Source organism: Haliotis cracherodii, unplaced genomic scaffold (genome assembly GCF_022045235.1).
Source record: "Haliotis cracherodii isolate W230 unplaced genomic scaffold, xgHalCrac1.p SCAF_4, whole genome shotgun sequence".
NCBI classification, from domain to species: Eukaryota; Metazoa; Mollusca; class Gastropoda; order Lepetellida; family Haliotidae; genus Haliotis; species Haliotis cracherodii.
This window is the reverse complement of record NW_027266297.1, coordinates 335,870-360,282: the sequence shown is the minus strand read 5'-3', so window position 1 is coordinate 360,282 and position 24,413 is coordinate 335,870. Positions and strand designations below refer to the sequence as shown.

Genomic DNA, 24,413 nt, shown 5'->3' with positions numbered 1-24,413 from the left:
TGTGGCATAAATACTTTATTACCATATTACACACTCCAACAAACAATGTTTTAATGTAAACTGATAACTTAAGTGCTATGAAAGACTGCAGCAGAAGTATCACACCCTTGGAATGTCTCGGGCGTAGTATAATGGTCTTCTGGTAGCACTTTCCACTCAACTCAGCAGACAATATCAAAATAAATCCAAGTCAACAAGCTTCCTATGGTCACAGTTGTACAGAGGGCCGGGTGTATATGTACAGCATGTATTCAGAGTATGTACACCGCAGTAGTCCATGGAGGGGCTGCAGTCAATGACATCATGTGTAATGAAGTGTGCTAGCTAGGCCAGCTGTAGTATATACAGAAACATGCTGCTGCTGCTTTATTTACTTGGGTATCTCTCAACGACCATGGCGTGACCCTGAAATAAAAAGGACACCTCAAGTTAAGTAAGTAGCCATACTTGAGTCTACTAACCTGAAAATGTATTTTGGCATTATCTTTAGCAGATTCTAGTTTTACCATATGGACCAGACTCAGCTGATCTGATCTGACCAGACGCAGTCTCGCTAGCCTTGGGCTTTGGACCAGTGGCAAAAGCCATTGGCTGAAATTATACAATGTTCAACGTCAAAATTTATTCCATTAAGTAGGAACAACAAACTTTGAATCATCATGTCATGTGCTCTCAACATCTTCCAACAATCCACAACAGCAGAAAATCGGCAAATGGCCTATACCTAAAAGTTCTAAGGATTTAGAAAGCAGTGTAGGGTATGTGGTGACTCCATAGGTGTGGCCGGGGGTTGGGGAGAAGAACAGCTAGGTATGAGGTTGTATGTGGTGTCCCGGGGGGTAACAGCTAGGTACAAGGCTGTACATGGTGTCCCCGTGGGGGTAACAGATAGGTGCAAGGCAGTACATGGTGTCCCCGGGGGATAACAGCTAGGTATGAGGTTGTAAGTGGTGTCCCTGGAGGTAACAGCTAGGTATGAGGTTGTACGTGGTGTCCCTGGGGGTAACAGCTAGGTATGAGGTTGTACATGGTGTCCCCGGGGCAACAGCTAGGTATGAGGCTGTACGTGGAGTTCCCGGGGGTAACAGCTAGGTATGAGGCTGTACGTGGTGTCCCCGCGGGGGTAACAGCTAAGTATGAGGTTGTACGTGGTGTCCCCGGGGCAACAGCTAGGTATGAGGCTGTACGTGGAGTTCCCGGGGGTAACAGCTAGGTATGAGGCTGTACGTGGTGTCCCCGCGGGGGTAACAGCTAAGTATGAGGTTGTACGTGGTGTCTCCGGGGGTAACAGCTAGGTATGAGGTTGTACGTGGTGTCCCGGGGGGTAACAGCTAGGTACAAGGCTGTACATGGTGTCCCCGCGGGGGTAACAGATAGGTGCAAGGCAGTACATGGTGTCCCCGGGGGATAACAGCTAGGTATGAGGTTGTACGTGGTGTCCCCGGGGGTAACAGCTAGGTATGAGGTTGTACGTGGTGTCCCCGGGGCAACAGCTAGGTATGAGGCTGTACGTGGAGTTCCCGGGGGTAACAGCTAGGTATGAGGCTGTACGTGGTGTCCCCGCGGGGGTAACAGCTAAGTATGAGGTTGTACGTGGTGTCCCCGGGGCAACAGCTAGGTATGAGGCTGTACGTGGAGTTCCCGGGGGTAACAGCTAGGTATGAGGCTGTACGTGGTGTCCCCGCGGGGGTAACAGCTAAGTATGAGGTTGTACGTGGTGTCTCCGGGGGTAACAGCTAGGTATGAGGTTGTACGTGGTGTCCCAGGGGTAACAGCTAGGTATGAGGTTGTACGTGGTGTCCCCGCGGGGGTAACAGCTAAGTATGAGGTTGTACGTGGTGTCTCCGGGGGTAACAGCTAGGTATGAGGTTGTACGTGGTGTCCCAGGGGTAACAGCTAGGTATGAGGTTGTACGTGGTGTCCCCGCGGGGGTAACAGCTAGGTATGAGGTTGTACGTGGTGTCTCGGGGGGTAACAGCTAAGTATGAGGTTGTACGTGGTGTCTCGGGGGGTAACAGCTAGGTATGAGGTTGTACGTGGTGTCCCGGGGGGTAACAGATAGGTGCAAGGCAGTACATGGTGTCCCCGGGGGATAACAGCTAGGTATGAGGTTGTACGTGGTGTCCCCGGGGGTAACAGCTAGGTATGAGGCTGTACGTGGAGTCCCCGGGGGTAACAGCTAGGTATGAGGCTGTACGTGGTGTCCCCGCGGGGGTAACAGCTAAGTATGAGGTTGTACGTGGTGTCCCCGGGGGGTAACAGCTAGGTATGAGGCTGTACGTGGTGTCCCCGCGGGGGTAACAGCTAAGTATGAGGTTGTACGTGGTGTCCCCGGGGGGTAACAGCTAGGCATGAGGTTGTACGTGGTGTCCCAGGGGTAACAGCTAGGTATGAGGTTGTACGTGGTGTCCCCGGGGGTAACAGCTAGGTATGAGGTTGTACGTGGTGTCCCCGGGGGGTAACAGCTAGGTATGAGGTTGTACGTGGTGTCCCCGGGGGGTAACAGCTAGGCATGAGGTTGTACGTGGTGTCCCAGGGGTAACAGCTAGGTATGAGGTTGTACGTGGTGTCCCCGGGGGTAACAGCTAGGTATGAGGTTGTACGTGGTGTCCCAGGGGTAACAGCTAGGTATGAGGTTGTACGTGGTGTCCCCGGGGGGTAACAGCTAGGTATGAGGTTGTACGTGGTGTCCCCGGCGCAACAGCTAGGTATGAGGCTGTACGTGGTGTCCCCGGGGGTAACAGCTAGGTATGAGGCTGTACGTGGTGTCCCCGCGGGGGTAACAGCTAAGTATGAGGTTGTACGTGGTGTCCCCGGGGGGTAACAGCTAGGTATGAGGTTGTACGTGGTGTCCCCGGGGGGTAACAGCTAGGCATGAGGTTGTACGTGGTGTCCCCGGGGTAACAGCTAGGTATGAGGTTGTACGTGTGTCCCCGGGGTAACAGCTAGGTATGAGGTTGTACATGGTGTCCCCTGGGGTAACAGCTAGGTATGAGGTTGTAGGTGGTGTCCCTGGGGGTAACAGCTAGGTATGAGGTTGTACGTGGTGTCCCCGGGGGTAACAGCTAGGTATGAGGCTGTACGTGGAGTCCCCGGGGGGTAACAGCTAGGTATGAGGTTGTACGTGGTGTCCCCGGGGGGTAACAGCTAGGTATGAGGTTGTACATGGTGTCCCCTGGGGTAACAGCTAGGTATGAGGTTGTAGGTGGTGTCCCTGGGGGTAACAGCTAGGTACAAGGCTGTATGTGGTGTCCCCAGGGGGTAACAGCTAGGTACGAGGCTGTACGTGGTTTCTCCGTGGCGTAACAGATATGTAGGAGGCTGTATGTGGTTGCCAGGGGGGTAACAGGTAGTTAAAAGGTTGACATGGTGTCCTGACGGGGGTAACATATGAATGTGGTGACCATATGCCTACTGACCAGTCCACCTGCTGCACATGCTGCAACGACTGCGTACTGTCCGTCCTCCGCCTCCAGACGATTGGCTGCTGTTGTGACCAGCCTTACCCCAGTCGCTCCAAACGGATGTCCCAGGGACAGCGAGCCACCCCACAGATTCAGCTTCTCCATGGGTGGGGCTCCATACTGCACACATCACAAGCAGTGTCAACTACAAGCTCATGGTCGCAAACAATAATCAAGTGATAACTGATATCTGGCCCTTAACATTGCAACGCTCCACATTACCTGTGAAACAATCGTATCGACATGGTGGAGGAAATGAGTAAAGAAATTCATAAATGTTCAACAGCAGCCAAACAGAAAACACGACTTGACATGATTAACAAGCTTCAGTCTATATAAAAACATTCTGACTCACGACCAATTGTTCACCTTTGCTGATCTGTTCATGTACGACTTGCAGAAGAAGTCCGAGTCCAGAGCCTTGAGGTTTGCCATAATCTGGCCCTGGAAGTAGGGTGCAACTCATATAGGGAGGTACAACTCATATAGGGAGGTACAACATAGGGAGGTACAACTCATATAGGGAGGTACTGCTCATATAGGGAGGTACTACTCATATAGGGAGGTACAACTCATATAGGGAGGTACAACATAGGGAGGTACAACTCATATAGGGAGGTACTGCTCATATAGGGAGGTACAACTCACATAGGGAGGTACAACTGATATAGTGCGTGTGTGTATGACTGTCTATCTGCGAATGGTGACATGTTGTGAATTGCAATATCAGAGTGTGTGTGAGTGTGTGTCTGTCTCTGCAAGTTGCGACGAGTGAATGGCGGCATGTGAGTTGTGACATGTGAGCGGCGACGTGAAAGGTGACATGTGAGTTGCCTCAATTGGAGTGGCTGCATATGAATATGTGTGTGTGTGTGTGTGTCTGCCTGTGAGTGGCGACATGCAAGTGGCCTCCATGTGAGTGGTGACATGCAAGTGGCTTCCATGAGAGTGGTGACATGCAAGTGGCCTCCATGTGAGTGGTGACATGCAAGTGGCCTCCATGTGAGTGGTGACATGCAAGTGGCCTCCATGTGAGTGGCGATATGCAAGTGGCCTCCATGTGAGTGGCAACATGCAAGTGGCCTCCATGTGAGTGGTGATATGCAAGTGGCCTCCATATGAGTTGTGACATGCAAGTGGCTTCCATGAGAGTGGTGATATGCAAGTGGCCTCCATGTGAGTGGCAACATGCAAGTGGCCTCCATGTGAGTGGTGACATGCAAGTGGCCTCCATATGAGTTGTGACATGCAAGTGGCCTCCATGTGAGTGGCATCATGTGAGTGGCATCATGTGAGTGGCCTCCATGTGAATAGTGACATTATGTGGCAGCAGGTGAATGGTGACATGTGAGTGGCGACATGCGAGTTGCCTCCATGTGAGTGGCATCATGTGAGTGGCCTCCATGTGAATAGTGACATTATGTAGCAGCAGGTGAATGGTGACATATGAGTGACCTACATTTGAGTGGCGACATATGAGTGGCCTACATGTGAGTGGCGGCATGGAGTGGAGTGTTCACATGTGAATGGTGACATGTGAGCGGCCTCCATGTGAACAGTGACATGTGTGGTGATGTGTGAGTGGTCTCTAGTGAGTGGCGACATATGAGTGGCCTACATGTGAGTGGCGGCATGGAGTGGAGTGTTGACATGTGAATGGTGACATGTGAGCGGCCTCCATGTGAACAGTGACGTGTGGTGATGTGTGAGTGGTCTCCATGTGAGTGGCATCATGTGAGTGGCCTCCATGTGAGTGGCATTATGTGAGTGGCCTCCATGTGAATAGTGACATTATGTGGCAGCTGGTGAATGGTGACATATGAGTGGCGGCATGTGAGTGGCCTCCATGTGAATAGTGACATTATGTGGCAGCATGTGAGTGGCGACATATGAGTGGCCTACATTTGAGTGGCGACATACGAGTGGCCTACATGTGAGTGGCGGCATGGAGTGGAGTGTTCACATGTGAATGGTGACATGTGAGCGGCCTCCATGTGAACAGTGACATGTGTGGTGATGTGTGAGTGGTCTCTAGTGAGTGGCGACATATGAGTGGCCTACATGTGAGTGGCGGCATGGAGTGGAGTGTTGACATGTGAATGGTGACATGTGAGTGGCCTCCATGTGAACAGTGACATGTGTGGTGATGTGTGAGTGGTCTCCATTTGAGTGGCGACATGCTAGTGTTGACATGTGAATGGGGAAATGTGAGTGACGGCATGTGATCGGCGATATGCGTATGGTGACGTGTGAGTGGACTGCATTTGATTGGCGGCATGTGAACGGTGACATGCGTATAGTGTCGTGTGAGTAGCCTACATGTGAATGGCGACATTTGAGTGGCATCCACGTAAACGGGGACATGTGGTGACATGTGAGTAGCCTCCATGTGAGTGGTCTCCATATGATGGCTACATGCAAGTGGCAGCATGTGAGTGGTGATGTGAGTCATGACATGTAAGTGGCGATGTGAGTGGTGTTGTGAGTCATGACATGGAAGTGGCGATGTGAGTGATGACATGTAAGTGGTGATGTGTGTGATGACATGTAAGTGGTGTTGTGAGTGATGACATGGAAGTGGTGTTGTGAGTGATGACATGGAAGTGGTGTTGTGAGTGATGACATGTGAGTGGTGTTGTGAGTGATGACATGGAAGTGGTGTTGTGAGTGATGACATGGAAGTGGTGTTGTGAGTGATGACATGGAAGTGGTGTTGTGAGTGATGACATGGAAGTGGTGTTGTGTGTGATGACATGGAAGTGGTGATGTGAGTGATGACATGGAAGTTGTGTTGTGTGTGATGACATGGAAGTGGTGATGTGTGTGATGACATGGAAGTGGTGATGTGTGTGGTGACATGGAAGTGGCAGCATGGAAGTGGTGTTGTGAGTGACGACATGGACGTGGCAATGTGAGTCATGACATGTAAGTGGTGATGTGTGTGATGACATGGAAGTGGTGATGTGAGTGATGACATGTAAGTGGTGATGTGTGTGATGACATGGAAGTGGTGTTGTGTGTGATGACATGTGAGTGGTGTTGTGAGTCATGACATGTAAGTGGCGATGTGTGTGATGACATGTGAGTGGTGATGTGTGTGATGACATGTAAGTGGTTATGTGAGTGATGACATGTAAGTGGCGATGTGTGTGATGACATGGAAGTGGCAATGTGTGTGATGACATGTGAGTGGTGATGTGTCTGATGACATGGAAGTGGTTATGTGAGTGATGACATGTAAGAGTTGATGTGAGTGATGATGTGTAAGAGGTGATGTGTGTGATGACATGTAAGTGGCGATGTGTGTGATGACATGTGAATGTGTGTGATGACGTGTAAGTGGTGATGGGTGTGATGACATGTGTGTGATGACATGTGAGTGTGATGTGAGTGATGACATGATATGATGTAAGTGGTGATGTGTGTGATGACATGTAAGCGGTGATGGGTGTGATGACATGTAAGTGGTGATGACATGTGTGATGACATGTGAGTGTGTGTGATGACGTGTAAGTGGTGATGGGTGTGATGACATGTGTGTGATGACATGTGAGTGTGATGTGAGTGATGACATGATATGATGTAAGTGGTGATGTGTGTGATGACATGTAAGCGGTGATGGGTGTGATGACATGTAAGTGGTGATGTGTGTGATGACATGTAAGTGGTGATGTGTGTGATGACATGTAAGCGGTGATGGGTGTGATGACATGTAAGCGGTGATGGGTGTGATGACATGTAAGTGGTGATGTGTGTGATGACATGTAAGTGGTGATGTGTGTGATGACATGTAAGTGGTGATGGGTGTGAGGACATGGGTGTGATGACATATGAGTGTGACTTGAGTGATGACATGAGAGTGCCTCTATGGCTGTTTGTGACTTTAGGAGACATACTGCGAATGCTTCATGGTACTCGAACACACTGATGTCAGACATGGTGAGGCCAGCCTTCTCCACAATTCTTGGTGTGGCATATGCTGGACTGTGAAGAAAGGAAACACAGAGGTTCAACAAGGACCCCAACATACAAGACAATGAGTGACTGTGCTGTCATGGTCCAATCCTTGAAACTTGTGACAACAGTCTGTCATGGACGGAAACAAGCGTTTATTAAATTCAATGGAAGCATCATATAGTTACCTACACACTTCAATTTCTTCAGCTTGATGAAACAAATGACATGACTAGCACATACTTACAGACCTATACAAACAACACATGTGACCTACCCTGACAACACGTGACCTACCCTGACAACACATGTGGCCTACCCCAACTATATGTGACCTACCCTAGCAGCTTGTGATCTTTCCTAGCAGTTTGTTACCTACCCCAGCAGCGTATGACCTATTCGAGCAGTGTGTGACCCATTCGAGCAGCGTGTGACCCATCCCAACAGCGTGTGACCTACCCTGCAGCGTGTGACCTATCCCTGCAGCGTGTGACCTATCTCTACAACGTGTGACCCATCCCTGCAGCGTGTGACCTATTCGAGCAGCGTGTGACCCATCCCAGCAGTGAGTGTGTGACCTATCCCTGCAGCGTGACCTATCCCTGCAGCGTTTGACCTATTCGAGCAGCGTGTGACCCATCCCAGCAGTGAGTGTGTGACCTATCCCTGCAGCATGACCTATTCGAGCAGTGTGTGACCCATCCCAGCAGTGAGTGTGTGACCTATCCCTGCAGCGTGTGACCTATCCCTGCAGCGTGTGACCCATCCCAGCAGTGAGTGTGTGACCTATCCCTGCAGCGTGTGACCTATCCGAGCAGCGTTTGACCTACCCCAGCAGCAGTTGGTCCTTGGGGTCCTGTGCCACATACAGGTAGTCCCGGAGGTATGCCTTGGGCTTTAGGCCCAGCTCCAGGGCCTTCTCCTCGGACATGATCAGACAGGCAGAGGCTCCGTCAGTCTGTGGGGCAGAGAATGTCATCATTATCAGCCTCCTTCTTTGAGCGGCATTTCAGACGTTGGTGCCGGAACAACTATGTGTGTATCAACTTCTAAAGATAACGGGTGCATGTTGTTTCATGTCACAGTCACATAAACCAGCTGACCTGAGGTTGCTGGCATGACCAACACCTGCAGTCGGGGTACAATGGCATGTGTCACCTGAAACACTGATCCTCAGCCCTGCATAGGAGACAGGGTTAGCTTTAGCCAAATCCCCATCGGAGACAGGGTTAGCTTTAGCTGAATCCCCATAGGAGACAGGGTTAGCTTTAGCCGAATCCCCATAGGAGACAGGGTTAGCTTTAGCTGAATCCCCATAGAGACAGGGTTAGCTTTAGCCGAATCCCCATAGGAGACAGGGTTAGCTTTAGCCGAATCCCCATAGGAGACAGGGTTAGCTTTATCTGAATCCCCATAGGATACAGGTTATCTTCACCCGAATCCCCATGAAGTACTGGGGTTATCTTCAGCTGAATCCACATGGAGAACTTGGGGTATCTTCAGCTGAATCCCTATGGGATACTGGGGTTATCTTCAGCTGAATCCCTATGGGGTACTGGGGTTATCTTTATCTGAATCCCTATCCCTAAGTAGGACTGGGGTTATCTTTAGGATGCTTAGCTAAATAAATCCCCATGGAGTACGCGTGGATGACATGAACTTGAGGCTTTATTTGATATGACCATATTTCCGCAACTATAAGGACAATATTGATAGCAAGTCCTCTTGTCAGATCATTTTTAGATAAAGTGTACTTATTTATAACCACATTGGAGACAGACAGCTTACCAGAAACGATGCGTTGGCGGCCGTGATCGTGCCATGTGGCTTGACGAAGGCGGCCCTGAGTTTCCCCATGGCCTGCATGGACGACGGACGGATGCCATTGTCCTTGTCTACCGGTGCAGCAACACCTGCGTGGGGACACAGCATAATGTTTACATCAGCAGCCACCGGCCACGCCTCAATTTTGCAACTAATTTGGTCCCTATAGCCATCTACTTTTGTATTCTGTTATCGGTATTTTCATGACAGTCGCCAGAATGTACCTCATAACTCAAGTTTGCGATTAAAATAGTTTTGGTCATACAATTAACAATTTGATCGAAGCAACAGTAAAAAATATCTATATATCGTAACAATCTCGTCCTGTAAAATGAGCTTAACATATTGATTGAAGGAAGCGCTGATAGGTTATTAGTCACAGTGCTAGTAATGTCAGGTATTCACCAGGCTGTGGGAAGTGTAGGTGTAGGTAGAATGAAGCAGTGTAAAATCACAATACGTCCTCGCCCGATCATGTATGCTATAGTACCAATAGTAGATTAGAATGTATCAATAGAACTGATTATGTTCAAGTAAACCTTTGTGTTGTTTAGTGAACCAGGACTTCATTTCATTTATCAATTTAAAGTTGGCTCCCTACACATTTTCTTGGCTCCTTAAAATACTACTTTGCTCCTTTAAAAAAATCTTAAGGCGCCAAGTGGCTCTCTATAAAACAAATTAACATCAGCAGCAGCCCCAGGGGGTACAGAGACACAGAATGATAAAATAGAGGGCAAAATCATCAATATCCTTGATGCACCACCTAGCTGGAACCTTGTAGGCCAGCTTGTCAGTGTCACCTAGCTGGAACCTTGTAGGTCAGCTTGTCAGTGACACCTACCTGGAACCTTGTAGGTTAGCTTGCCAGTGTCACCTACCTGGAACCTTGTAGGTTAGCTTGCCAGTGTCACATACCTGGAACCTTGTAGGCCAGCTTGTCAGTCAGCAGACCCTTGTCAGTTGCAGTCTTGGCTAAAGTGTGAGACCTCACAGCAAACTCATCCTGAAAAAGATGAATCAAACACATTTACATATGTTGATGTTGAACACCTTATGTTGACCTTTAAACAAGCGTTGTGGGAACATACGTTGATGCTGAACACCATATGGGGGACATACATTGATGCTGAACACCACATGGGGGACATACATTGATGCTGAACACCAGATGGGGGACATACATTGATGCTGAACACCAGATGGGGGGACATACATTGATGCTGAACACCACATGGGGGACATACATTGATGCTGAACACCAGATGGGGGGACATACATTGATGCTGAACACCAGATTTTGGGACATATGTTGATGCTGAACACCAGATTGGGGGGGGGGGGGGGGGGGGAGAGAGAGAGAGAGAGAGAGAGAGAGACGTATGTTGCTTTTGAACACCAGATGAAGAGGACATACGTTGATGCTAGACACCAGATGGGGGTTGTATGCTGATGCTGAATACCAGAAGAGGGGGACATACATCTCTGGTCAACACTCCAAGCATCACTTGATACACTACCCACATCAAGCACTACCCACTTCCAGCACTACCCACTTCCAACACTACGCACTTCCAACACTACCCACTTCCAGCACTACCCACTTCCAGCACTACCCACTTCCAACACTACGCACTTCCAACACTACGCACTTCCAACACTATGCACATCCAGCACTACCCACTTCCAACACTACGGACTTCCAGCATGACCCATTTCCAACACAACCCACTTCCAGCACGACCCATTTCCAACACTACCCACTTCCAGCACTACCCACTTCCAACACTACGGACTTCCAGCACGACCCATTTCCAACACTACCCACTTCCAGCACGGCCCATTTCCAACACTACCCACTTCCAGCACTACCCACTTCCAACACTACGGACTTCCAGCACGACCCATTTCCAACACTACCCACTTCCAGCACGACCCATTTCCAACACTACCCACTTCAAGCACTACATACTTCCAGCACTACGCACCTGTTCTTGTCTGGTGATTCCGAAAGCTGCACACAGTCTGTCTGCTGAGTGACCCATGGTCTCCCCTGTGGAGAATTCTGCTACTGCCGGCAACTGCAACATCAATCTCAATAAGTTCTATGTGTATACAACCTGTACAATGGGATGGACTCAGGATACAGTTCACTGCTGGTAACTACTGGTCTCAGGATGATGCTTTAGATACAAGCAGCCACCTTCACTTGCAGTACCTACCTCTGGTATGAGAGCTGAAGAGCTGTGGTACCTACCTCTGGAGTGAGAGCTGAAGAGCTGTGATACCTACCTCTGGTATGAGAGCTGAAGAGCTGTGGTACCTACCTCTGGAGTGAGGGCTGATGCAGACAGCATCTGACTGACGAGCTGTAGTCGGGCTGGCAAAGTCTTGGCCTTGTTCATAGACAACATGAGCTTGCGCATCTTGCGGCTGTGTCGTATGGGTACATCGGACATAAACTCCACCCCGCCAGCCACGACGGAGTCACAACCTCCGGATGCGATCATCCCGATGCCGGTAGTGATGGCCTGGTTGGAGGAGATGCAGGCCTGGGTGACGGTGTGGGAGGGGATCCTGTTGGAGAAGCCGGCACCCAGAGCTGCCTGCAGCAACACAAGACAACACAAAAATTCAGCATCAAGTTGGCAACAAAGGTCAGTAAACATTCCCAAAATGGAACTGAAAACCCATTATTTATGAAATATTATGGCTTTGTAGAGGTGACTTGTATTTCACTGTAAAGGGACAAGTTAGGTAAAGTCTTTTGTGCTTAGTTTTACATTATCCCCCATTTGCCTCGCAAGGGCACTTAGTCTGCACTTCTAGACACATCCCTGGCCTTGTTGTGTGCATCCCACTGCAAGCCAACAAGGGATATCAAAACCCTACAGTCAGACTTCAACGCAAAGAGACTCTCTAAAAACTTTATTACTGCGGCCATGGCAACCACTGGTAATCTTTGGAAAATTGTTCTTAATCTGTACAAAACATGTCGTATTAATATATGAACGAAGTGCATCTTGATACTGTTGGGCAGGATGCAACATTTACACACAGAAACTAACAGGGTTGGACATCGTGAGTACAACGGTAGTTCATTAGGACTTTGTGAGTACAACAGTAGTTCATTAGGACATCATGAGTTCAATTGTAGTTCATTGGGACATTGTGAGTTCAATTGTAGTTCATTAGGACATTGTGAGTTCAATTGTAGTTCATTGGGGCATCGTGGGTTCAACTGTAGTTCATTAGGACATTGTGTGTTCAACTGTAGTTCATTAGGACATCGTGTGTTCAACTGTAGTTCACTGGGACATCGTGTGTTCAACTGTAGTTCATTAGGACATTGTGTGTTCAACCGTAGTTCATTAGGACATCATGATTTTAACTGTAGTTCATTAGGACATCATGAGTTAAACTGTAGTTCATTAGGACATCGTGAGTTCAACTGTAGTTTATTAGGACATCGTGAGTTCAACTGTAGTTCATTAGGACATCGTGTGTTCAACTGTAGTTCATTAGGACATTGTGTGTTCAACTGTAGTTCATTAGGACATCCTGAGTTCAACTGTAGTTTATTAGGACATCGTGAGTTCAACTGTAGTTCATTAGGACATTGTGAGTTCAACTGTAGTTCATTAGGACATCGTGAGTTCAACTGTAGTTCATTAGGACATCCTGAGTTCAACTGTAGTTCATTGGGACATCATGAGTTCAACTGTAGTTCATTAGGACATCCTGAGTTCAACTGTAGTTCATTAGGACATTGTGAGTTCAACCGTAGTTCATTAGGACATCATGATTTTAACTGTAGTTCATTAGGACATCATGAGTTCAACTGTAGTTCATTAGGACATTGTGAGTTCAACTGTAGTTCATTAGGACATCGTGTGTTCAACTGTAGTTCATTACAGCATCAGAGTTTCAACTGTAGTTCATTAGGACATCGTGTGTTCAACTGTAGTTCATTAGGACATCGTGAGTTCAACTGTAGTTTATTAGGACATCGTGAGTTCAACTGTAGTTCATTAGGACATCGTGTGTTCAACTGTAGTTCATTAGGACATTGTGTGTTCAACCGTAGTTCATTAGGACATCATGATTTTAACTGTAGTTCATTAGGACATCATGAGTTAAACTGTAGTTCATTAGGACATTGTGAGTTCAACTGTAGTTTATTAGGACATCGTGAGTTCAACTGTAGTTCATTAGGACATCGTGTGTTCAACTGTAGTTCATTAGGACATTGTGTGTTCAACTGTAGTTCATTAGGACATCCTGAGTACAACTGTAGTTTATTAGGACATCGTGAGTTCAACTGTAGTTCATTAGGACATCCTGAGTTCAACTGTAGTTCATTAGAACATCCTGAGTTCAACTGTAGTTCATTAGGACATCCTGAGTTCAACTGTAGTTCATTGGGACATCATGAGTTCAACTGTAGTTCATTAGGACATCATGATTTTAACTGTAGTTCATTAGGACATCCTGAGTTCAACTGTAGTTTATTAGGACATCATGAGTTCAACTGTAGTTCATTAGGACATCCTGAGTTCAACTGTAGTTCATTAGGACATCGTGTGTTCAACTGTAGTTCATTAGGACATCCTGAGTTCAACTGTAGTTCATTAGGACATCATGATTTTAACTGTAGTTCATTAGGAAATCATTAGGACATCGTGAGTTCAACTGTAGTTCATCAGGACATCATGAGTTTAACTGTAGTTCATTAGGACATCATTAGGACATCGTGAGTTCAACTGTAGTTCATTACAGCATCAGAGTTTCAACTGTAGTTCATTAGGACATCGTGGGTTCAACTGTAGTTCATTAGGACGTCGCGTGTTCAACTGTAGTTCATTAGGACATCCTGAGTTCAACTGTAGTTCATTAGGACATCCTGAGTTCAACTGTAGTTCATTAGGACATCCTGAGTTCAACTGTAGTTCATTAGGACATCGTGATTTCAACTGTAGTTCATTAGGACATCGTGATTTCAACTGTAGTTCATTAGGACATCATGATTTTAACTGTATTTCATTAGGTCATCGTGAGTTCAACTGTAGTTTATTAGGACATCATGAGTTGAACTGTAGTTCATTTGGACTGTGGTCTACATAACATAACTTGACGTTTGGAGAAAACAATGAAAACTATATTTTCACAAGTTCCAGTCAAGTGGTCATGTTTAAACCAGACTGAGCTTCAAAATCTAATGATAGCACAAGTCTTATGCTTGTAAAGATAAAGATCTGACAGAACCTTCACTTTCCTTCTTCAAATAGAGAACGAGATATACCTAACCAGAAGTGCCCATAATCTAACTGAAACAATACCCACCTCACGTGCAATATTACTGGTCTTCACCTCTTGGATCACAGTTCCATAGACAATATAGTCAACCATATCTGTGGACAAACATTTCATGGACAGTGTAGTCAACCATATCTGTGGACAAACATTCAATAGACAGTGTAGTCAACCATATCTGTGGACAAACATTTCATGGACAGTGCAGTCAACCATATCTGTGGCAAACATTCAATAGACAGTGTAGTCAACCATATCTGTCAATAAACATTCAATGGACAGTGCAGTCAACCATATCTGTGGACAAACATTCAATGGACAGTGCAGTCAACCATATCTGTGGACAAACATTCAATAGACAGTGTAGTCAACCATATCTGTGGAAAACATTCAATGGACAGTGCAGTCAACCATATCTGTGGACAAACATTCAATGGACAGTGCAGTCAACCATATCTGTCGATAAACATTCAATGGACAGTGTAGTCAATTATGTCTGTAGACAAACATACAATAGACAGTGTAGTCAAGTACTACATAAAGTCAAAGTTGAGTTTTCAAAATGTTCAAAGATTTTAATACAGCTTCAGCGTTTTTTACAGAACATGTTCCTATCTACACCCTCCACTGTTATGGTATGACACACAACCAGTCAGGTCAACTATTTACAGCCACCACTGTTACGGTACGACACACAACCAGTCGGGTCAACTATTAACAACCTAAACTGTTAGGGTACGACACACAATCAGACAGGTCAACTGTTAACAGCCTCCACTGTTGTGGTATGACACACAATCAGACAGGTCAACTGTTTACAGCCTCCACTGTTGTGGTATGACACACAATCAGACAGGTCAACTGTTTACAGCCTCCACTGTTGTGGTATGACACACAATCAGACAGGTCAACTGTTTACAGCCTCCACTGTTGTGGTATGACACACAACCAGTCAGGTCAACTGTTAACAACCTAAACTGTTAGGGTACGACACACAATCAGACAGGTCAAATATTAACAACCTCCACTGTTATGGTATGACACACAATCAGACAGGTCAACTATTAACAGCCTCCACTGTTGTGGTATGACACACAACCAGTCAGGTCAACTATTAACAACCTCCACTGTTATGGTATGATACACAACCAGTCAGGTCAACTATTAACAACCAGTCAGGGCCCACAGAATCTCTTCAAAAAGTGACCATAAACCACGCCCACTGATTGTAAAAATGTGTCATTGGGAGGACAAGATGCACACTATCCGATTAAGAGAAACCCTTAGAGACATGGGATATGGCGTAGCAAATGACTTGACATATAATCAAAGACAAGAACTCAATAAATTATGAACTGAAAATCCGACTAAAAGATTTTTCTATAAAGGAGGCAAAATCGTAGAGGATATTAGACGCGAAAAAGTAAATGACAACACTCAGCAGAGTCAAGGTAGAGACATAAGCACTAGACAAGGTGACAGGAGAGACACACGGACAACACAGGATGACTCTGGGAGCGGGGAGCAAAGGAGACGTTATCTTAGGTCAACCTCTCGCTCCCAGACCCCTGGTCGGAAGGCTATGAGATAGGGGTGTGGCCAGGGCCATGACAATTTACGGGTGCTTCAAACAAGTGTACCCCACAGAACTATTAACAAGGATGTACAATTTTTATTTTGGAATGTATCAGGGCTGATGGCTAAATTACAGGATCGTGACTTTGTAAGCTTTATATGTAAATGCGACATCATTGGATTGACAGAATCCTGGTCCAAAGAGATTGACTTACTATCCACATTTCCAGATTTTAAGGTTATAACAAAACATGGAGAAAAAAATATCTGACTTCGGCCGCCTTTCAGGTGGAATAGTACTTCTTACAAAAATGGACAAAAATCCGTAAAATTGGAATATTTGTGTTATTAGACAAAACCATGTTTAATATAGATAAGGATGTAGTGTACTCATGTGTGTATATTCACCCAGAATCGTCACGCTGGTACAGTGCGTTATCACCTGATTGTAGTAACGGTGTGCTATTGTTGCAAGAGGAGCTACTAGATGTTCTTCCTCATTGCGGCAACTATTATATTATGTTAGGTGGAGATTTCAATGCACGCACAGGTACTGAGCCGGATTTTGTTGAAGATGATATACTTGAATATTTAGAAAATGATAATTCTTCCGTGTATAGTTTTCTACTCGACCATTTTAACATGGTACGAGCGTCAGCAGAAAATGTGTTAAACAACTTTGGAAAAAGTTTGATAAATTTATGCAGTGTCTTAAATATACATATCATGAATGGAAGATGTGGGTCAGACTCAGAAGTTGGAGACTATACGTTTATTGGCCATCAAGGTGCTAGCGTCATAGATTACATAATCTGTTCATCTGGGTTGTTTGACGTATGCTGTAATTCCACCATTGTATCACGCACGGAATCCTGTCATCTTCCTGTCATTGCGAGCTTATATACTTCTGTGCAGACTAAATCCGTGCAAGCTCATGGTAATAAGAAGGCTTCCAAATTCGTTTGGGTCAATGATAAAGCTGACCAATTTATGTATAACTTGTTGAGCAGTGAATGCTACTCTTTATTAGAAGAGGCTGTTGACGAAGTGTTACACAATATAGACGAAAGTGTTAGATACATGTCAGAGGCCTTGTGCACGGCAGCAAGCGACATGAAAAGAGTGTGTACTTCTAACACATCTAGTCAACAGTGGTTTGACCGTGAATATGAGCTACTCAAAAAGGAAAGATGTAAATATTTAAACAATTTTAGGAGAAAAAAGGATAATAACTCATTATATGAGTATAATTATATTAGAAATAAATATAATAGTGTATGCAGAGAAAAGAAAACGATTTTTTTCAAAGAGAAACAGGAAAAACTTGAACATTGTATACGCGATCCTAAACAATTTGGGGCCACTCTTAAAGGGCTAAATACTAATCGTTATACACAAAACAATATTCCAATTGATGATTGGTTTAACTATTTCAGGGATCTGTTTTCAACTTCTACAGAGAACGAGGAAAGATGTTTTGATATCGACGAATGGAATGTATTTGGTAACTCTTTTTGTCAGTTAACTTCAGATATTCTTGATTCACCTATAACAAGAAATGAAATTTCAGAAAGCATCACAAACTTAAAAAGCAATAAAGCAGCTGGTGAAGATAATTTGATTCCTGATTTTTTTAAATATTCGTCCGATATTCTCCTCCCCTACCTTGAAATTCTTTTTAACGTTATGCTTGAAAAGACTTATTTTCCAGAACAGTGGACTCTGGGGATAGTAATTCCTTTGCACAAACAGGGATCAACTAATGTCACCAATAACTATAAGGGTATAACTCTTTTGAGTATTTTCAGTAAGATTTTTACCAGTATTATACACAAACGTTTAGTATTTTGGACAGATTCCTTTAATAAGATAGATGAAGCACAAGCCGGTTTCAGGCATGGATACTCTACAATTGATAATGTATTTGTATTGCAGACACTTGTACAGAGATATTTAGCACGAAAAGGAGAAAAAATGTATGCTATATTTGTTGATTTTGCTAAGGCGTTCGACTCAATTAACAGAAACATGTTGTGGTCCCTTTGCAAATCTCAAGGTATCAGTACTAAAATTGGTAAATTACTATGTTGTAAATATCACAATGTGAAGGTCTGTGTTCGAAACAATAACACCTTATCTGATTCCTTCTACTGTAATATTGGGGTTAGACAAGGATGTATTCTAAGTCCATTCCTGTTTTCATTTTTCATAAATGAACTTTCAATACAGATATCTGAAAATTGTAACGAGGGTATCCAACTCCATCCAGAAACTATTAAACTTTTCCTACTCCTTTTTGCTGATGATATAGTTATGTTCTCGAGCACAGTACCTGGACTTCAAAAGTTAATAAATGAACTTGAGTATTATTGTAACAAATGGAAATTGAAGGTCAATATCGATAAGACAAAGGTTATAGTTTTCAAAAATGGAGGGAAATTATCAAAACGAGAAAAATGGCTATATAAAGGTGAAAAACTTGAGGTTGTAAGAAGTTACAAATATTTGGGGGTACATTTTACAAATCGACTAACTTGGTCACTGCATTGCAACAAAGCCGCACTACAAGCCAAAAAGATTTTAATTGGCATTTTACAAAACCTAAAACCCCTTGGAAATATTAGCTTTGAAACATTCTCTAAGATTTTCGACACTAAGATCAGTCCTATTCTACTCTATGGTGCTGAAGTCTGGGGCCTAGAGAACTATGATACAATAAAAAAGGTACATCTATTTGCGTATAAAAGATTTTTAGGAGTAAATTCCAACACTCCAAATGTTACAGTTTACAGGGAATGTGGGAGATACCCAATGTATATATTCAGTTACATAAAAGTAATAAAATATTGGATAAAATTGCTTAAAATGCCAAGTACCAGATTCCCGAGGAAATGCTATAACATGATGATTCTTTACGATAGCAGAGGTAAAAATAACTGGGCCTCGGGTGTCAAAAAGATACTCCAATCTTGCGGGTATGAGTACATTTGGGGAGAGCAACATGTAACAGTACCAGATTGTTTCATATATAATTTAAGACAAAGGCTAAAAGATATGTATTTTCAAAAGTGGTACTCTTCACTAAACTTACATAATAAGTTAAAGCATTACACCTGTTTTAAATCTTTCATTCTGACTGAAAAATATCTTTTGGATATAAATGTTAAGAAATTCCGAACAGCACTATCCCGTTTCAAATGTAGTTCTCATGACCTTCTAATAGAAAAAGGTAGACATTTAGCGATATCAAGGGAAAACAGATTGTGTAAATATTGTACTTGCCAAGAGATAGAAGATGAATACCATTTTTTGCTAGTCTGTCCATTGTATGCAAATATCAGAAAAGAATACATACATAAATATTTTTATCTGAATCCTAGAATAGACAAATTTTATATCCTCATGTCATCCCAAAATGAAACAGTCACAAAATATCTTTCGATGTATATATATCATGCAATGAACATCAGATCCTCTGCATTATGGATGTGATATTTTGTTACGATATATGTAATTCCTATTGCACCCATTGCTACTGTATGTATATATGTATTATAGGCCTATGGTCTTTTCAGTACTTGAAATAAAGATTGAATAATAAGAACAACCTCCACTGTTATGGTACGACACACAACCAGACAGGTCAAACTATTAACAACCTCCACTGTTATGGTATGACACACAACCAGTCAGGTCAACTATTAACAACCTAAACTGTTAGGGTACGGCACACAATCAGACAGGTCAGCTGTTAACAGCCTCCACTGTTAACATACGACACACAACCAGTCAGGTCAACTGTTAACAGCCTCCACTGTTAACGTACGACACATAACCAGTCAGGTCAACTGTTAACAGCCTCCACTGTTGTGGTATGACACACAATCAGACAGGTCAACTGTTAACAGCCTCCACTGTTGTGGTATGACACACAATCAGTCAGGCCAACTGTTCACAGCCTCCACTGTTGTGGTATGACACCTAACCAGTCAGGTCAACTGTTAACCTCCACTGTTATGGTACGACACACAATCAGCCAGGTCGTACATTGTTACCACTCTGTCTGCATTTGAATTAATGTTTTCATCAAACAAGGAGTCTTGGGGAACCTATTCCACACAGGACTCTGCAGGGATATGCAATTTCAATTCAAAATATGACTTCACTTAAATATCTTACAAATTAGCAAATACTGCCCTTTTAAGATTAGTCAAGAATTTATTCACCAAATGTCAAAGTGATAAAAATATCGACTCATCATACCATTGCTGATGCCTGTCTTCCTCAGCAACCCCCTGAAAAAAGTAGTAGAACTTCAGACATACTTGACCAAAACATTTAATAATTGTTTTACACAACAGTAATCAAGAATACTCATACAAACAAACAATCGTACAAAGATATATATTATATGATAATAAACTTTAGTGGGTGTTAAGTAAAAACTCATATTCAGTGATAGGAATGATGAACCTTTCAAAATGTATCACTGTTGAAAGTGAATACCGGTACTTGCCACACTGGAATGTTGAATAGTTCTACACAAAGTCAGTGCTGCGTGGACTGAATAGTTCTACACAAAGTCAGTGCTGCATTGACTGAATAGTTCTACACAAAGTCAGTGCTGCGTGGACTGAATAGTTCTACACAAAGTCAGTGCTGCACAGACTGAATAGTTCTACACAAAGTCAGTGCTGCATGGACTGAATAGTTCTACACAAAGTCAGTGCTGCATAGACTGAATAGTTCTACACAAAGTCAGTGCTGCATAGACTGAAAAGTTCTACACAAAGTCAGTGCTGCATAGACTGAATAGTTCTACACAAAGTCAGTGCTGCATAGACTGAATAGTTCTACACAAAGTCAGTGCTGCATAGACTGAAAAGTTCTACACAAAGTCAGTGCTGCATAGACTGAATAGTTCTACACAAAGTCAGTGCTGCATGGACTGAAAAGTTCTACACAAAGTCAGTGCTGCATGGACTGAAAAGTTCTACACAGTCAGTGCATACTGAAGAAAATATATTGCCGATTTCATCCTTTGGAAATTGATGAGAATATTAGGTACTGACTGGAGTGCTGTGCGAGCGAGGTCGTGTGGCATAAGGTTCTTGTAGGATGTCCCCGACATGAGAAACGGAGTCCTCACCCCCTCCACCAGCACGATGTTTCGGATCCCTGGTTTGGCCAGTGTCTTCTTGCTGACACCTGAAACATGCAAACAGCTGAGTCAGCAATACGGCTGTGAGTGAGTGAGTGAGTGAGTGAGTGAGTGAGTGAGTATGGTTTTACACCGCTTTCTTCCAGCAATATGACAGCAGGGGACACCAGAAATGGGCTTTACACATTGTACCCATGTCGGGATTCAAAAGTGGGTCCTCGGCATGACAGAAAAAGGCTTTAACCACTAGGCTACCCAACTGCCCCGCAATACAGCTGACAGTAGGAAAACAAAGTGTTGATAGTGAGAGCAATAACTGGGCTAGAAACTAACAGTTTTCATCCACTAGTCTTTACAGTGATAACAAAGCAAAACCTTTAAAAATGGCAAATGTCTAGTAGTCCTTATGATACTTTTAGTTGGGCAGTTTGGCAAGGAGTACAGGACTAGTGCCAATTTCAAACGCTGAATAATCCACATCGAAAGTCACGTTACAAAGGAGAGATGTGGAGAAGGCGGGAATGGGGGCGAGTGGGGGGATAACATCAATTTAATTACATTGGATACTGAAAACAATTTTTTCGACCGTTTTATTATTGTGAGTTTTGCGAACGAGACTCAATCGCAAAAATTAAAAACGCAAAAATAAGTATAAATAATACATACATACTTTATTCATTGCAACACGTCATCAAAGGTTGAAATCATCAACCAGAACCACAGAACCACAAGTTACTTTAAAACACAAATGAATGCAGAATGGTCACACAATACATCACAAATGACAGTGTAAACAGACCAATTAGTGGCACTGTTACCCCTCGCAATCCCTTCCGGTCAACTTTCCGGCCAACTCAGATCAACTAGCTTCGGAGAGAAGCTGTCTACTGTTTGGTAATCGAGGGGTCATCTCAACACAGCAACTCGCAAAAATATCTCGTCGCAGTGTTGTCTTTGGTGTGGTATTCGCAATATTTTAACGGCGCAGAAATAAAGCTGTTTACAGTATTCAGCAGCCATTGTGACCAACATCCTTGAAAGGAGCTCTTAGTGCTCGCTTCCGCTAACCAAAGCTCCGTGGACATCCCATCTCAGAGTTGATATTAATGAGATTGTCCTTGTGACTTGTGTCTAACGTCAATGCAGTAGAGTTCAAGTGGACCTTTTCTCTCCTAACAGCACCACTGGCACTGGGCACTGGGAGAGTGTACTGACAACCTTAGAAATTGTATTTTTTAAGATTAGTCCAGATGACTGGTGGACAGTAGTGTCAACAGCAGTGGATTACTCTCTGATTACTCTCTCTCCACTCAGGCTCTAAATCTCTAATCCTCTCATTTCAATGCCAACACCTACCTGCTTTTGCAGTGGCATATTGTGATGCTGATGTTCCAAGACAACGAACAGCACCTGAGACGAGAAAAGGGTAAGTCACATTGCTTAGAGCTTAGATAATAAAATACATGTACAACATAAAATATAATATTCATGACACACCAAACTATATGTCATAGCAATCTACTGACACCCCCCCCCCCCCCCCCCTCCCAATATGATCTTTTTGAGTTTATCTTCACAAATCAAACCATTCGATTTCTTGCATAAGAATTACTTTTGTATATGGTCAGGAGAAATTGGAAGTAACTCAAAATAATACTTTGAAAACAGATACCGAAAGTAAACTTCCTTATGTCATGTCTGTTGATCACCAAACATGAAACAGACGCCTTGTAATTCACCTTTGAACATTTGACTAAAAGTACGCATTTGTCATGGACACATACTCGTGTGCGTTCCTTAACTTGTCCTAAAAGTATCTTTGTAAAAAAATGACAAAGCACCATTTGAAAAACCTACAAGAACTGCCACAAGACTTCGTCAAAGAAAACGCTTTCTGCATTGCTGCCGCCATACTGGAACCGTGGACTTTGTACGGTCACGTGACCTTGTGTTTACAGACCATCATACTCGTTTGATCAATGAAAACGAACACTTTGAGTAGATTCTATGTATCGGTATTTGAATTAAGGTAGCGCATGATAAAGATCAGATCGTGACAAGTGCAAATAATACTTTAATTGCGAAAAACCGAAACGTGACTTTGCGTTGATAGACGAGGAAATACGGGAGTACAAAGTTCAGCCGGCTTCTCTGGAAAATGGCCGGCATGAGAGTTGTTGGTGCTGCGAGGCAGCTAATCCGTGCTGGAGGCCTAGCGTTTCGGGGTAACTGTTCTCTTACAACACAAACAGACGTATTAACTCTTTTAACTCCCTATCTCGGAGATGCTGTGCGTATTTTGTCATTTTGCAGAACAACCACTCCACATTTCCAAACTCGTTGACTTTGCATTGTTGCAGACGATGCTTTTGAGTCAACAACCATGGCAGGTCTTGGTTGACTTGTTTTACAGTCATAACTAGTCTAGTTTATGACTATTGTGTTTTGTCGTCACTTTATTTCATTTACCGAAAAAAAGTGACATTTATTTGAAGTCACATTTTCACATGACGATAAAGGTAGGTCGGGGGCAAGGTGAACGTCTGACAGGTGAGCATGTGGACTTTGAACTATGGAGGTTTTGTCAGTGAGGAGTCAAAAGGTGAAGAAGGCGATTTGGCAATATTACATGTTGTAGCCATTGATATGTGCATATGTATCCAAAAAACATAATGACACAGGCTAGGGTGTGAGGTCTGATTAATTTGTTTTCTGTGGTGATAAACCGACACCCTGGAACAATGAATACAATAATAAACATACAATTATATCCAGTAGCCTACATCAAAACCGAAGCAGATTAAATAATAATATGTAAGATATGTAAGTTTAATGGATTTACACATTTAATATAAATATGGTACAATAAATATGATATATTTTTTTATAACAATGCAAACAATATATAAGTAGAATCTATATATATATACTCGGACCCCATGGTTCCGCATCATTCATCGTATCGCGGCATTTGTGATTTCCGATAGTTCGCGCGGAACACACCTCTTAACGGCTGTCTATTTATGCAAATCAGTTACCAGGAAGTGCACACTTCGTAAACAATTTCAATTTCCTCGGGAATGTTCCGTCTGCTGTAAGTAAGGAGTTATTAATCTGTTGAT

The 24,413-nt window shown here is 43.9% G+C and overlaps 2 protein-coding genes across 2 annotated transcripts in view; one reads left to right on the top strand and one right to left on the bottom strand.

The window, feature by feature from the left end:
• On the bottom strand, nt 1–23,239 carry LOC139478772 (trifunctional enzyme subunit beta, mitochondrial-like). The gene is made up of 14 exons (XM_071261388.1): nt 23,149–23,239; nt 22,648–22,701; nt 21,203–21,338; nt 20,394–20,425; nt 14,586–14,653; nt 11,570–11,848; nt 11,231–11,323; nt 10,161–10,248; nt 9,207–9,331; nt 8,249–8,376; nt 7,361–7,448; nt 3,834–3,908; nt 3,420–3,584; nt 1–405 (listed from the first exon to the last, which is right to left on the bottom strand). The coding sequence occupies exons 1-14, from the start codon at nt 23,201–23,203 to the stop codon at nt 367–369; spliced, it is 1,425 nt and encodes a 474-aa protein (XP_071117489.1). The 5' UTR covers nt 23,204–23,239; the 3' UTR covers nt 1–366.
• A 190-nt stretch (nt 23,240–23,429) lies between these two features.
• Nucleotides 23,430–24,413, top strand: part of LOC139478771 (trifunctional enzyme subunit alpha, mitochondrial-like) — a 68,753-nt gene continuing 67,769 nt past the window's right edge. Inside the window, exon 1 of the mRNA XM_071261387.1 lies at nt 23,430–23,516. Coding sequence (XP_071117488.1) covers nt 23,450–23,516 — 67 coding nt within the window. The 5' untranslated portion in view covers nt 23,430–23,449. The remainder of the gene's footprint in view (nt 23,517–24,413) is intronic.

Excerpts from the sequence above, each read along its gene's own strand:
- LOC139478772 (XM_071261388.1), bottom strand. The coding sequence starts at position 23,203 with ATGGCGGCAGCAATGCAGAAAGCGTTTTCTTTGACGAAGTCTTGTGGC. Across the intron at positions 9,332-10,160 it reads GCTGGCCTACAAGGTTCCAG|GTGTTGCTGCACCGGTAGAC; the intron begins GTATGTGACACT and ends GTCCCCACGCAG. Across the intron at positions 7,449-8,248 it reads AAGGACCAACTGCTGCTGGG|TCCAGCATATGCCACACCAA; the intron begins GTAGGTCAAACG and ends CTTTCTTCACAG.